Below are 12,233 nucleotides of genomic sequence, written 5' to 3' on the forward strand. Positions count from 1 at the left end.
AAAAAATACATAGCTGCATAAAAAATTGTAACAAATTCTCTCGTGCACACTTTTGTAAATAATTATTGCATTACATTCTTTTTTGGAAGAAGAAAAATTTGATGAATGTTGGTTTGTCCAGTGTTATTGGAGAAGTAGCACTACTATCCCTCCAATCTACTGGCATTTTTGAAAATCTATACATGTTGGAATCCAAAATTAAACTTCCCTTCTTTTTACCTTAAAAGTTCCAGTATCCATATAATTTTATTTTGTGTCCTATAGCTGAGGGCATGGGGTGATCACAGAAACAAAATCTGGGAGTGCATTTTTAGGCAGGTGAGGGAGACACGTGGAGGCAGCTCAGCTCCAGCCAGGGTCTGTCTCTGGAGCTCAGCCCTGGGGAGCAACTGCCTCCCCTAAAGCTCCTGGAGAACTGCAAGGCAGTTTTTGTGCCACTGTCATGTTTTATGAACATCCCTTCACTAGGGTTTTTCTCCTGAGAAACATCAGAAAAGAAATGTAAACAATAATTATCTGATTGCTTGGAATGTAGTTTGGAGGTTGCTTACCAACAGGTGCAGCTTTGATTGGTGTTATGTGAATTGTTTTTAATTAATGACCAATCATGGTTCAGCTGTGTCAGACTCTGGTCAGTCACAAGATTTTATTATTCATTCTTAGCTAGTCCTCTGATGAAATCCTTTCTTCTATTCTTTAGTATAGCTTTAGTATATAATTTAGTATATAATTTCTTTTAATATATCATAAAATAATAAATCAGCCTTGTGAAACATGGAGTCAAATTCCCATCTCCTCCCTGGTCGTGGGGAGCCTCAGACACCAGCACAGGTGTGGATCCCTGCAGTGTTGCTCCTGGCTAGAGCACCATTCCAAGCCTTGGAGCTGGGCTCCATGGCTGCTTTGGTTGTCAAAGATGCATTTATCCCAATTTATGCCAGGATCATGGGAGAAGTTTGGGTTGGAATGGATGATCACTTAGCTCCAAAGCCCTGCTGCCATGGGGAAAGAAAAACCTCAACCCACCTAGGCAGAAGAAGCAGCTGTATTTTCATTTTACCCCAGATGCAGCAGCCTCATTCCACCCTCCAGCACCATTTCCCTCCTCAAGGTTTCCTTACCTGGAGCTCCTTGGCACGTCCCATGCTGAGCAGGAATGTGGCTTCTCCCAGGCACTGCCATCACTTCCCTTCTGCTCTCTGCAATTCCCTGGAAATGATCCCTCAGAGGCCTGGCAGCCTCCATCCCCACACCATGGCATTCCATGCCCACACCTGCTTCTCACCCAGTTTGCATCTGCATTGATTTTCCTCCTCACTTATTAACCTTCCTCAGCTGCACACCACCAAAACCAGAGGATAAATCCCCTTTTTGCTCACTCCCCCTGCCACAGGAATGCTCTCCAGGCAGTGATCTCAGGGCTCCTTGTCAGGGATCTCTCTGAGTTCACAATCCAAGCTGGGAGAGAGGGATGGCCACAAGGAAAACTGCAAGCTGGAACTGCATGCATCAGTGCACCTCCAAGAGAAATCATTCCAGACACCAGCAGTTGCACAGGATCAGGAATTCTCTTTATTAGCAACAGTACCAGATAGTTGAGCTCTCCCTGCAGAGGAATTTGGGCTGTAACAAGGAAAGGAGGAGCAGAGATGCAAAGCAGTAAAACACCAAGCCAAATCTCATCGTTCCTTGGACTGGGGTGAAATGCACGGGGTGAAGACAGGCTCACCAAAGACCACAAAGGGAATTTCTGGTTGCCAGCACCAGGCTGGGTTGGGCTTTTTGACCAAGTGCTGCATTGTTCCAGCAGCAGGGAGGGGATGGGAGCTCTGGCCCCAGGAGGGGCTCCCAGCACCCCAACCTCAGCCCTGGGGCAGTGACCAGCATGGATCCTGCTGCTCTCCCACATCCAGCAGCTCCAGCTCTCCCTGGGCAGGCAGCAGGTGCTGAGAGAGCACCCAGGAATGGAGCATCTGCTCCTAACCCAAGGAATCCATTTCCACAGCCAGCACCCCTGAGCATCACTGCACTGCCAAGCTCTGCCTTTAGATCACTTCACCTCTCGCAGAGCATAAATCCAGCCCATTTGAGAAAATAAACACAGCAATCGGATTTAGTCCAGGCTGTGCTGGCATATGGGAGTTTAAATGGCTTTAAAAGCCAGTTGTCTTCGGGTGGGCCATATTTTTGGGTGTCACAGTAGCTCACCCCTTTGAGAACATCTGGAGGCCATATGGTGCCTGTCTACAGGAATTAGGCAGATTTCTGCTGTGAACCTCATACCAGGGCCTCTCTCCTACCTCCTCCTGGCTTTCACAGAGAGCACAGACTGAAGACACACTAAAAAACTCAGGTTAGGCCCACTCAGCATTTCACTTGCCTTGGGGTCACACCACAGTCACAGCAAGAACAATGTTCCTCTCAGCTTGCCCATGGAATAGTCCCCAGCACTAGTGGCACCATGCTGGGAGGTAGATGAGCCCTCAGTTCAATTTTATGTGGAAAAAATTAAAGCAAGAAAAACTCCAAGTGGACCATTTTCCCTTTTATATACATATAAAAATTATTTTTGTGCAATGATTGTATGAAATCTGTGCAAAAATGTGCCCCAATCCCTGGGGCAGCTGCTATTTGTTCCCTAAGTTGTGAGCAGGTGCTCCAGGGCTCAAATCCCTTTTAGTTCAACACCACTATCACAGCTGAGTGAGGGGTGAGCCCTCCCTAAGACCACCAACCCCTGAAGGGCTGAACTCACAACAGTGCAGCACCAAGACCCAAGGTGGCCCCAAAAGCCCTGGGTTCAGTTTAAAGCCACTGGCACACGGGTAAGGGATGGTGTCCCTGAGCATCCTGGGGAGGATGAGGCTGTTTTGGTCCCTGCTCCATTTAACTGGGGAGTGACAGTGTCTGACAGAACCTTCCCAAGCACAGGAGATACCCCTTCCCAGAAGGGAAATATTCCCTCTGCATCCCCCCTGGATGCAGCTACCCCCCTGCCCAGACAGGCAGGCTGCCTCCAAACCCCCAAGAGCAGCACCACAAGCTGAGGGTATCCCCCCTCCCTGGCTGCCCCCTCTACACGAGGTGCACCACGAACACAGCGCAGGCAGAGCCCAGAGCCAGCCCCAGCACCAGGTAGAAGGACATGACCACCCCTGCTGCCTCGGCCAGCTCCTTGGGCACAATCTTGGGGCCATAGACCATGACCAGAGTGCCCAGGTAGCCGTTGCTGAGCCCCAGCAGGGCTGTGAACAGCACGGGGTAGATGTCCCTGTCGAACAGCACGGTCCGGACGTGAGCCCGCGGCTGGTAGTTGCTGAGGATGAAGAGAGGGAGGAAGATGGTTCTGAGGAGGACCAGGGCAGGCAGCAGCTTGCTCTTGGGGCCTGGCACCTGGATCCAGGCAGTGACCTGCCTGCCACACCAGTCAGCAAAGTTGTACAGCAGGAAACAGGTGAGGGGCGTGAAGTACTTGGTGCTCCAGGGGCTGCCCGAGGCTTTGCTGACTGACTCGATGTTGGAGGAGAGGGAAGGGAAGATGATGATGGAGATGAAGAAGACGTAGAAGAGGCAGAAGCCGAGGAGGGCAGTCTTGTGCAGGATGGGGCGGAGCGGGGGGATGCCAGCACTCCTTGTGAGGAAGGAGGAGGAGCTCCTGGGGCCTCCTGGCTCTGCCTGGTCCTCCACGGAGCCGTCAGGGGGCACAGTGACCAGAGAGGGGCTCTCCTTCTGGCTGCTCAGGTAATACCTGCAGAAAGAGACACAGGGGAGCATGGGGGAATGCAGCTGAGACTCGGAGAGAAGCTGGAGACACAGCTATGCCTGCTGGAACCAGCAACTCCACTGTCACATTTTCTGACAAATCCCTTTGCCAGGATTTCATCTCCTGGGAAGATGAGGAGCCTCAGCTTCTCCTGTGTTTGCTGCTCTGAAATGTGGCCTGGAGATTGTTTATCCAAACATGTGAATTGTTTTCAACTAACAACCAACCACCATCAGCTGTGTCACACTGAGGATTCAGTCAGGAGTTTTTTATTATTCATTCTTGCTAAGCATTCTGTCTGTATCTTTTTCTTTAGTATAGTATTCTTTAATATAAGTACATAAAATAATAAATCAGCCTTCTGAGAACATGGGGTCAGATTTCTCATGCTGGGGACCCTCACAAACACCACACTCCACCACACCTGCAGCTCCCACCTTGCACAGAGAGGTGACCCCTGCACACGCAGCATCCCCTGTCCCCATCTCTCTGCACCCTCAGTGCTCACAGAGGGGACCCCTGTGCACGCTGCACGCAGGCCCTTGGAGGCTCTGGGGGCTCCAGGCACCAACCAGACCAGTGGCAGACAGGATATGGGGACACTCGTGGCTGGCTGCCCCTGGGTGAGGGCTCTCTGCTGACTCTACACATTTTGGGAGAGGCAGCACTGGGGGCCCTGGGAAAGCTTGGCAGAAACTCAGCCCTGGGCTGAAGCTCAGTTTCAGCCTGTGGTTTTGGTGAAAGGGGAAGCGCGGCTGGCGGCGGGGACAGGGCAGGGAGCAGCAGCAGGGCCAGTGTCCCGTGGATCCCCAGCCATCCCACTGCAATCCCTCTGTGGGAGGCCCTGGCAGGCTGGCACCCACCTGGAGTACTCCAGCCGGGGCAGCAGCAGGTACACCACGATGCAGATGACGATGAAGATGTCGGCAGTGAGGAAATAGGCCAGGGCGCTGTCGGTGACGTCGGCCGCCGCTGCCAGGTCTATCACGGAGGCCACGGCGCTGATGGTGCCACCCATGGCCTGGCCTGCGTGCGCCAACAGAGTGGGCACAGTGAGGGACACACAGCAACAGGGGCACCCAGAACCTGCTCTTGTGACATGCACAGCTCCCCAGGGAGCACTGCCCCACAGCTAGGGCACAAACACGCTCCTCTCCACCTCCACAGCCCAGGTGCCATCCTGCACGCCTTCCAACACAGCTCCCCAGTCCTTCTGCTGGGTTTGCAGCTCCCCAGTCCTGCAGAAACAGCCCAAACCCTTCCCAAAGCCTAAACCTGCCTTCCCACCAGCACACACAATCAGCCTCCCTTCTGCACTCCCCCAGATGGGGATTCAAGGCACCAGGGGCAGGAATGCCATCTCAGGGATGTGGTGCTTTCCTTCCCGGAGATAAACTCATTAAAAACACTCCTGTCTTGGCCCCAGGAAAAATCTCACCCTCCTGATTTTTTCCCCCCTCCTTCTCCTCTTGGTTTGTCAAGCATTCCACAGCACATTTATAATGTTATCAATGCTCCAGGGAGCTCATCACTCACGGCTCCCAAGCTGTCCCTCATCACTCATGGAAACGCTGATCAGAAAGGAGCAAACAAGGCAAAGCTGCTGGAAACGACAGGGCAGGGGGATGTCACCTCCTTCCCTCCTTTCTCCTCCTCCTCCTCCCTGCACCCAGCAGCACTCCAGGGTCACTTTATGGCTGTTTACAGAAACCAAAGCTCATGTGACCGAGCAAGTTTCTCCTCCAGCAACTTCCCTTTATCATTAGGGCAAAGTTAAGCTTCTGAACCAAACCCCCACATGACAAAACCCCCAGAGAGAAAACCACAGAGCCGAGCAGGGAAAGCCCACGAGCACAATCCCAGTGGGATCAGCCAACCTGAGAGCAGGGCCTGCAGGTTCCTCATGGGGAAGCAGCTGCTGAGGCCAAAGATGCTGCTGGAGAAGACGGTGGAGGCACTGCTGACCACGGCCACGCAGCCCACGGTGAGGGTGAAGAAAGGCGTGGTCCAGGTGGAGGTGTCCACCTTGACCAGCACGGTGATCACCAGGAACACAGCCAGCATGACAAACAGGGATGACAGGATCCGCACGCTGGCAGCAACCCTGGGCACAAGGGAGGGAGTCACTGCTGTGCCTCAAACCACAGCTGAGGGTCAAACACGGGACAGGGGCAACTCCTGTGCTGGCAGAACGGTAAAGAGAATAAAGAGAGGTGGGAGCAGGTGAGGGAGCTGGAATCTGGATGTTAGCCATGCAAAGCCACGCCTGCAAGCATGCAGCAGTTTGATGTGGGATAAGGAAGGGTACAGATGAAGGCAGCAGGTTGTTTGAGGCTTAAGCCTCAACAAGGAGCAGCTGGTCCATTTCTCATCCCAGTTCAGGGGCTGGTAAGGCCAGGGCAAGGTGCTGCTCCTACCTGGATGAGCCTGGCTTTTGCCAACCCTGATGACAATAAAGTATTTTAAAAAGGCAAAACCTTTTGTTTCCAAGCAATTAACCAAGGAATTCATTAGGAATTCATTTACTCAAGCCAACTGCAGGCACTTGTGGAGCAAGGCACTTCTCCCACTTCACCTCAGCTGGCTGCAACTCAAGGAGGGGAATTTTGGCTGCACAGGGAGGCTGAGCTCAGGATGCCCTGTGGTTTCCCCCTGAGCTGGGAAGCTGGAAAGAAGACAGGAGCAAAGCCAGGGAGCAATGTGGCTGGGGTACTTGGGATCAGAGCAACACTTACTTGTTGACAAGCAAGAAGTTTCCAATCAGGCACAGCACTGAGGGTATGGTGGAGGCAATGGAGATGTAGCTCTCAAAATAGTCCTGCCAAGAAAAAAAACAAAACCCAAATAAAGTAAAGAACGTTGCAGGGGGAACAACACATGAATTTCAGGTCTTGAATATGACACAACAGGGAGTTATGGGGTGTAGGTGTCCACCTTGCAGTGTTGGAGCCCATGCTGCAAATTGCTCAGGGCAATGGGAATTCTGGGATTTGCCCTCCCATAGCCCTGGGACACAAATACAGAAGAAAAAAAACAAACAGTGAAAGAAAGAGCTGTCATGGTGCTGTGCACCATCAAAGTGTGGCTGCTCCTCCTCCTCTCCTCTCCCTTGGAGGGGCTCAATCCCATTTTTTTGCTGCAGGAATCTCAGCCAGCAGGTAGGATGAAGCCCACAAACAGGAGGATGATCTACATGTCCACCCCTATCACACCAGGCTCTCATTTTCTGCATTTATCCAGCTCCAGAGATGGGGTCTCATCACATCCAACCAGGAGAAGGCACTTGGCAGGTTCTCTCTGCACAGTTCATTATTTTTTACAGCTTGGCATCATATTTAATCAGTTTACAAGCACATTCATCTCTTCTCTTCCTTATCAGGGGCTTCACTGGAAGCAACAGGAAATCTAATAATCACTCCTAGAGGGTCCAGATAGGCAGAGACTTAAATCTCTGTGCTTGTGGCATCAGCTCAGCCAAGCAGGAGGTTCAAAGCTCTGAGGCCACACGATGAATCAGGAGAGAAAAGACAAAGCAAAACACAAAGCTGGCTGCTAAAACTGCAGCTTATTTACCCACCTACTTAAAACAAACCTCCAAACCATCCTGGGGATACTCAGTGCTTAAAAAGTTAATTTGTTTCTGCTTCTGGGGAGGAAAAGTGACTTTCTGATGCTCTGCACCAGGCAGAAGTGTGCTCACAGTACATCCCAGGGAAATATTCATTCATTCCCACAAATGGGCTCACACCAGCAGTGAGGAGAGTGCTTCAGAGCCCCTGCACCACATTTTTAATGCAGCAGCAGAATGGTGGGTGGCAAAGGCAATCCATGCCTGGACCAGTAGAAAAGACCAGGTTCCACACTCCTCTCTCCTCTTGCTGGGTTTTAATCCATGTGCAATGGCAACTCTTCTCCCTCCCTGGGTTTTCCCACCCTTCACGGATATGCCTTCATTTTTGGCACTGCAGGATATACCCAGTTCTTCTCCCTTTCTGCTGAGCCCTTCAAATAAACCCCAAAGCCAACCTGACATCTTCCTCCCTCCCACATGCAGGTGTGATGGGGAAAAGTGTCATCATGGAAGTGTTTAACCCCACATTAACTCCAAACACGCTGCCACCATGCCTCAAAAGCCCCAAAGCAGAAAAGAGCATCACTTTACTTCAACCCAGTCCAAATACAGGTAAAAGGCATGACCACAAGATGACTTGAAGCATCTTCCCTGTGGCTATTTGTAAATAAATACCGAATAAACTTTTCCCTCTGGGGCAGGGGAGACCCTAGAGGATGTTCATCAACCTTCTGGGGAAACAGAGGAGGAAAACGAGCCTGTTAGGAAGGAGGACTGGTGATTTTTTTCTGCCTCCAAAGCAGCACTCACCCGCAGGTCCGAGGCCGCCTGCCCCGCCGGGCCGGGCTCATCCGAGCAGTTCTGCAGCTTGTACCTCCAGTAGTGCTTGGCCGTGATGAAGAAATTCCAGGGCAGGAGGGAGCCGATGCCCAGGAGGAAGAATATCAGGTAGGCGCCGTGCCAGCGGTCCCTGGGCTTCTGCAGGCTGTACCCGCTCCGCACGGCATCCTCCAGCAGGGGCTCCTGGTCCGGGGCAGGGCTGCTGCCTGCCGGGAACATCGTGCTGGGAAAAACAACAGGGACATTGTCACACCAGGGTTGGGACACTGTCACACCAGGGCCCTTCCACTATCCCAGGCTGCCCCAAGCCCTGTCCAACACATCCTTGGGCACTCCCAGGGATCCAGGGGCACCCACAGCTCCTCTGGGCATTCTCTGCTAGCAGCCAAACACTGAAGGAGCGAGGGAGCGATGGGAAGCCACGGGGAAAGAGACTCAGCACATACCACCCGCAATTCCACCCATAATTAATAATTAACCCGTCCACCCTTGGACTTGCAGGAGTAAGAAACCTCGCTCAGCTCATGCCACGCTCCAAAAAACACCCAACAGCAGCTGCCAAACCCGCAGCGCCGTCGGGCTCGGCAGAGCAAGGCGCAAACTCGTAGTAACGCGGCCGGGCTTTCGGAAAGCACTTGTAAACCGCTCGTAAACTACTCCAGCAGCAGCGCAGCGCGACGTCAGTCGGCCGTGACAAATGACTCACAGAGACACACGGCATCATCACCAGGCGCAGGAAAAACACCTGAAAACGCCGCAGGAGCCGGCCCGGGGCACCGGCACCCTCAGAGCCTCCTACCCCGGGGCACCGGCACCCTCAGAGCCCACCGCGGGCCAGGCACAACGCGTGGGAGGCGGAAATGCCGGAAACCGAGGATTTTGCGGACAAATCGGGAATTTCGACAGCGGGGAGCGCCGCTCCTTCCCTCCCCGCAGCCCCCCGTTCTACCCACGCGTCCCCGCTCCGCCCGGCCCCGATACCGCAACACTTACGGGGGTCCCGCCCGGCCCGGCCGCCTCCGCCGCCTTAGGGCTCTGGCCCGCCCCGCCCCGCCTTTGAAGAGAAGGCCACGCCCACCAGCCATATAGACACGCCCTCACAGTGATTGGACACGCCCCTATAGGGCTTGGCCGCGCCCCGCAGGAAAAAGGCGGGAGGTGCGGGCTGGCCACGCCCCCTCAGGGCTGGCCACGCCTCCTCCGTTCCAAATACCTGTAATAAAATGGTTATAAAAATAGCAATATAATTCGAGTGATATTAATTTGGACAATTTGGATTTAGGACAATATGAGGCAATAAAAACAAAGAGTTATGAACAGTTCAGGTGCCTTTTCTGGGCAAAATAAGCCCGAAAAAGGTCCCATGTTAACAGAGGATTAACCCTTAAAAGCAACAGCCTGTTGCATATTCATACACCTCATTCAGGATGCATAAATTCCATTCAAACACAGGATTCTGTCTGGGCAGTGTCAGCTTCTTCCTTATAATCCTGACTGAGTCTTCAGGGCTGAGTGAGGCAGGAAGAACTCGATAATGGAGCAATAAATTCTCTTTCTCTGAAAGATTCAGGTGTCCTGTGGGTGCTATCTTAGTGGGACTACCTCATTCCTCTCTTTTTAAAAAAAGTATCTCACATAGCATCGTTTCTATTTTAACATTATGTTACAAACTAAAACTGTATTTAACACACTACTTAAGAAAATTAACACAGCATAACTTCCTAACATAACACATATAAAATTCATTTGAATATTTGTGGAAAGCCAATCAGAAAATACGCGTTTTTCACAGGGCCCGAGTTCAATGTGCCACTGCAGGGATTTGGGGGGGTTGAATTGGAAGGGGAGATAGCAAACTAGGAGTTTCAACGGGAGAAGGAAAGGGGGAATTGGGCAGAGTTGGACCAACCTGGTGTGATGTCCCATGGCAGGGACAGGTGGAACAGGACTGTCTGTAACACCCTTTACAAGGAAAACAACTCTGGCAGGGCTGGGCATTTTCCTGTGGCTACGTTATGATCGCTGTGCTGGTAGGGCAGCGGTTTCATCCCCATTTTTCCTCCCTGCCTGCAGAATTCCCGCTCCTGCCCAGAGCACGGACAGTGATGCCATCTCCTGGTGGCAATGAGGTGAGCTGAGTGGCCAGGCAGGGACAGGGGGCTCCTGGAGTTCCCTGCAAACCCTCCTGGCTTACTTCCTTGCTGGGACTTTACCAAAATAAAAATTCTCTCACCCCCAGCCAGTGTGGATGGTCAGTTTGCACATCTTTGCTCTTTGTTTTAGTGCATGGAACTACTTAGAACATAGACATTAGCTCAAATAATGTATTACTTCTAGTACAAAAATAAAAATGTTCATCATGCCATTGATATGAAACATGCAATATGTGAACTGTAGGCATGCAATGGAATAATTTTTCTCTGTTGCAACCTCAAACAGGGAATGTTTTGACCAGGTACGTCACCTCAGAATCTGGGCAAAAGCCATGGAGTAGTGAAGTCTTAATCATATCCAAAATCTCATCTTTACTTTTCTCCTGGAACCTCCCTGCAAACCCTTCTGGCTTTGTTCCCTTGCTGGGACTTCACCAAAATAAAAGTTTACACACCCAGTCAGCCAAGATGGTTACATATTTGCTGTTTGTTTTGGTGCATGGAAACTACTTGAAATGTAGATATTAGCTCCAATCATGTATTGCTTCTAGTACAAAAATAAAAATGTTTATTATGCCATTAATGTGAAACATGCAATCTGTGAACTGTAGGCATGCCATGGACTAATTTTTATTTGTTGCAACGTCAAACAGGGAATGTTCTGACCAGATAGGTCACTGTGACTGTTGTATTTTCTGCAAAAATCCCTTCGCCAGGATTCTTCTCCTGGGAAGCTGGGAAGCCTCAGAGAAAAATTAACACAATAATTATCTGATTGCTGCTCCTGTGTTTTGCTGCTTTGGAATGTGGTTTGGACATTGTTTACCAACAGGTGATTGTTTCATTAGTTTCATGTGAATTGTTTTGACTTAATGGCCAATTGGGGCCAAGCTGTGTCAGACTCTGGAAAGAGTCATGAGATTCATGACTTCTTTTAGCCTTCTGTCTGTATCCTTTCTGTATTCTTTAATATAAGAAATAATAAATTAGCCTTCTAAGAACATGGAGTCGGATCCATCATTCCTTCCTTCACCTGGGAACCCCACAAATACAAGAGAGGGATCCCCCAATCCCTGCAGAGGCCAAATCCAGCAGGAATGGTGAGTGATGAACAGCAGAGTGGCAAGCAGATTAAGCAGATGGTTTCCTTTTTTTTGTTTTTATTTTTTTTTTATTATTAGACTAGGAAATATAATTTATTGCATAAAAATTAATTTGTTACAATAGGAATGCTAAACTTTATTTACAGTTCTTTAGTTTACAGAACAAACAGACGAGGGTTTAGAGGATGCCACTGGGCCCATCCCCTGGACATATAAATATGGAAAACACATTTTGGGGCAAGAGATGGACACTGCCAGACCATGGGAATGCCTTGGCTGGAGGAGCCCCTGGGAGGAGTGGAGGAGCAGGCACCCACGGAGATGGAGATGGAGGCAAACCCTGCATCCCCCCTGCCCTCCTGCTCCTGGTCAGGGAAACGGGGAGCAGCTCCCCAAAGATGCACTTCAGCCAAGCCAGGGCATGCTGCCTGCCCAAAGGAAGGGGATCAGAGATGGAGAGGGATGGAGAGAGGCACCCACGGGCAGGACGGACAGACAGACACACACACATCCCAGCACAGTGATCCACAGAGCAGAGAATGGGAGCTAGAGAGATTCCCAGGTGACCTGAAGGAGCTTCTCATCCCTCAGAGAGCCCCCTGGAGCTGAGGAAGGAGCCCTGGAGACCATGGGCAGCTGGATTGATCCACTGAGTGTTTATTGCTCTCCAAATCTGCTCTTTCTTCTTCCTTAGCTCAGAGGGTCTCAGAAATGGTCAAATGCAACCCAAATGACGGATGAATCCCTTCTCATGGGGCACAGGAGCTCTCCTAGCAGCAGTTTTCCCACCCAGCACAAGGGGA

At 51.1% G+C, this 12,233-nt stretch overlaps 1 protein-coding gene across 3 annotated transcripts; it reads right to left on the bottom strand.

The window, feature by feature from the left end:
- Positions 1-1,531: 1,531 nt before the first annotated feature.
- On the bottom strand, positions 1,532-9,327 carry SLC29A3 (solute carrier family 29 member 3). Of its 3 annotated transcripts, none has more exons than XM_074544474.1 (6): positions 8,881-9,126; positions 8,145-8,397; positions 6,499-6,581; positions 5,641-5,867; positions 4,627-4,789; positions 1,532-3,748 (listed from the first exon to the last, which is right to left on the bottom strand). In XM_074544474.1, exons 2-6 carry the CDS (start codon positions 8,391-8,393, stop codon positions 3,076-3,078), a joined length of 1,395 nt encoding a protein of 464 aa, XP_074400575.1. In that variant the 5' UTR covers positions 8,394-8,397; positions 8,881-9,126; the 3' UTR covers positions 1,532-3,075. The 3 variants fall into 3 exon arrangements, with proteins under 3 accessions (XP_074400575.1, XP_074400574.1, XP_005491105.2); XM_074544473.1 differs by lacking the exon at positions 8,881-9,126 and adding an exon at positions 8,687-8,846; XM_005491048.4 differs by lacking the exon at positions 8,881-9,126 and adding an exon at positions 9,168-9,327 and having other exon boundaries at positions 1,533-3,748.
- Between the last annotated feature and the right edge of the window lie 2,906 nt (positions 9,328-12,233).

This window comes from Zonotrichia albicollis, chromosome 7, assembly GCF_047830755.1.
Source record: "Zonotrichia albicollis isolate bZonAlb1 chromosome 7, bZonAlb1.hap1, whole genome shotgun sequence".
Taxonomy (NCBI): Eukaryota; Metazoa; Chordata; class Aves; order Passeriformes; family Passerellidae; genus Zonotrichia; species Zonotrichia albicollis.

Excerpts from the sequence above, each read along its gene's own strand:
- SLC29A3 (XM_005491048.4), bottom strand. The coding sequence starts at position 9,259 with ATGGCTGGTGGGCGTGGCCTTCTCTTCAAAGGCGGGGCGGGGCGGGCC. Across the intron at positions 8,398-9,167 it reads CCGGGCCGGGCGGGACCCCC|CACGATGTTCCCGGCAGGCA; the intron begins GTAAGTGTTGCG and ends TGTTTTTCCCAG. Across the intron at positions 4,790-5,640 it reads CCTGCAGGCCCTGCTCTCAG|GCCAGGCCATGGGTGGCACC; the intron begins GTTGGCTGATCC and ends TGGCGCACGCAG.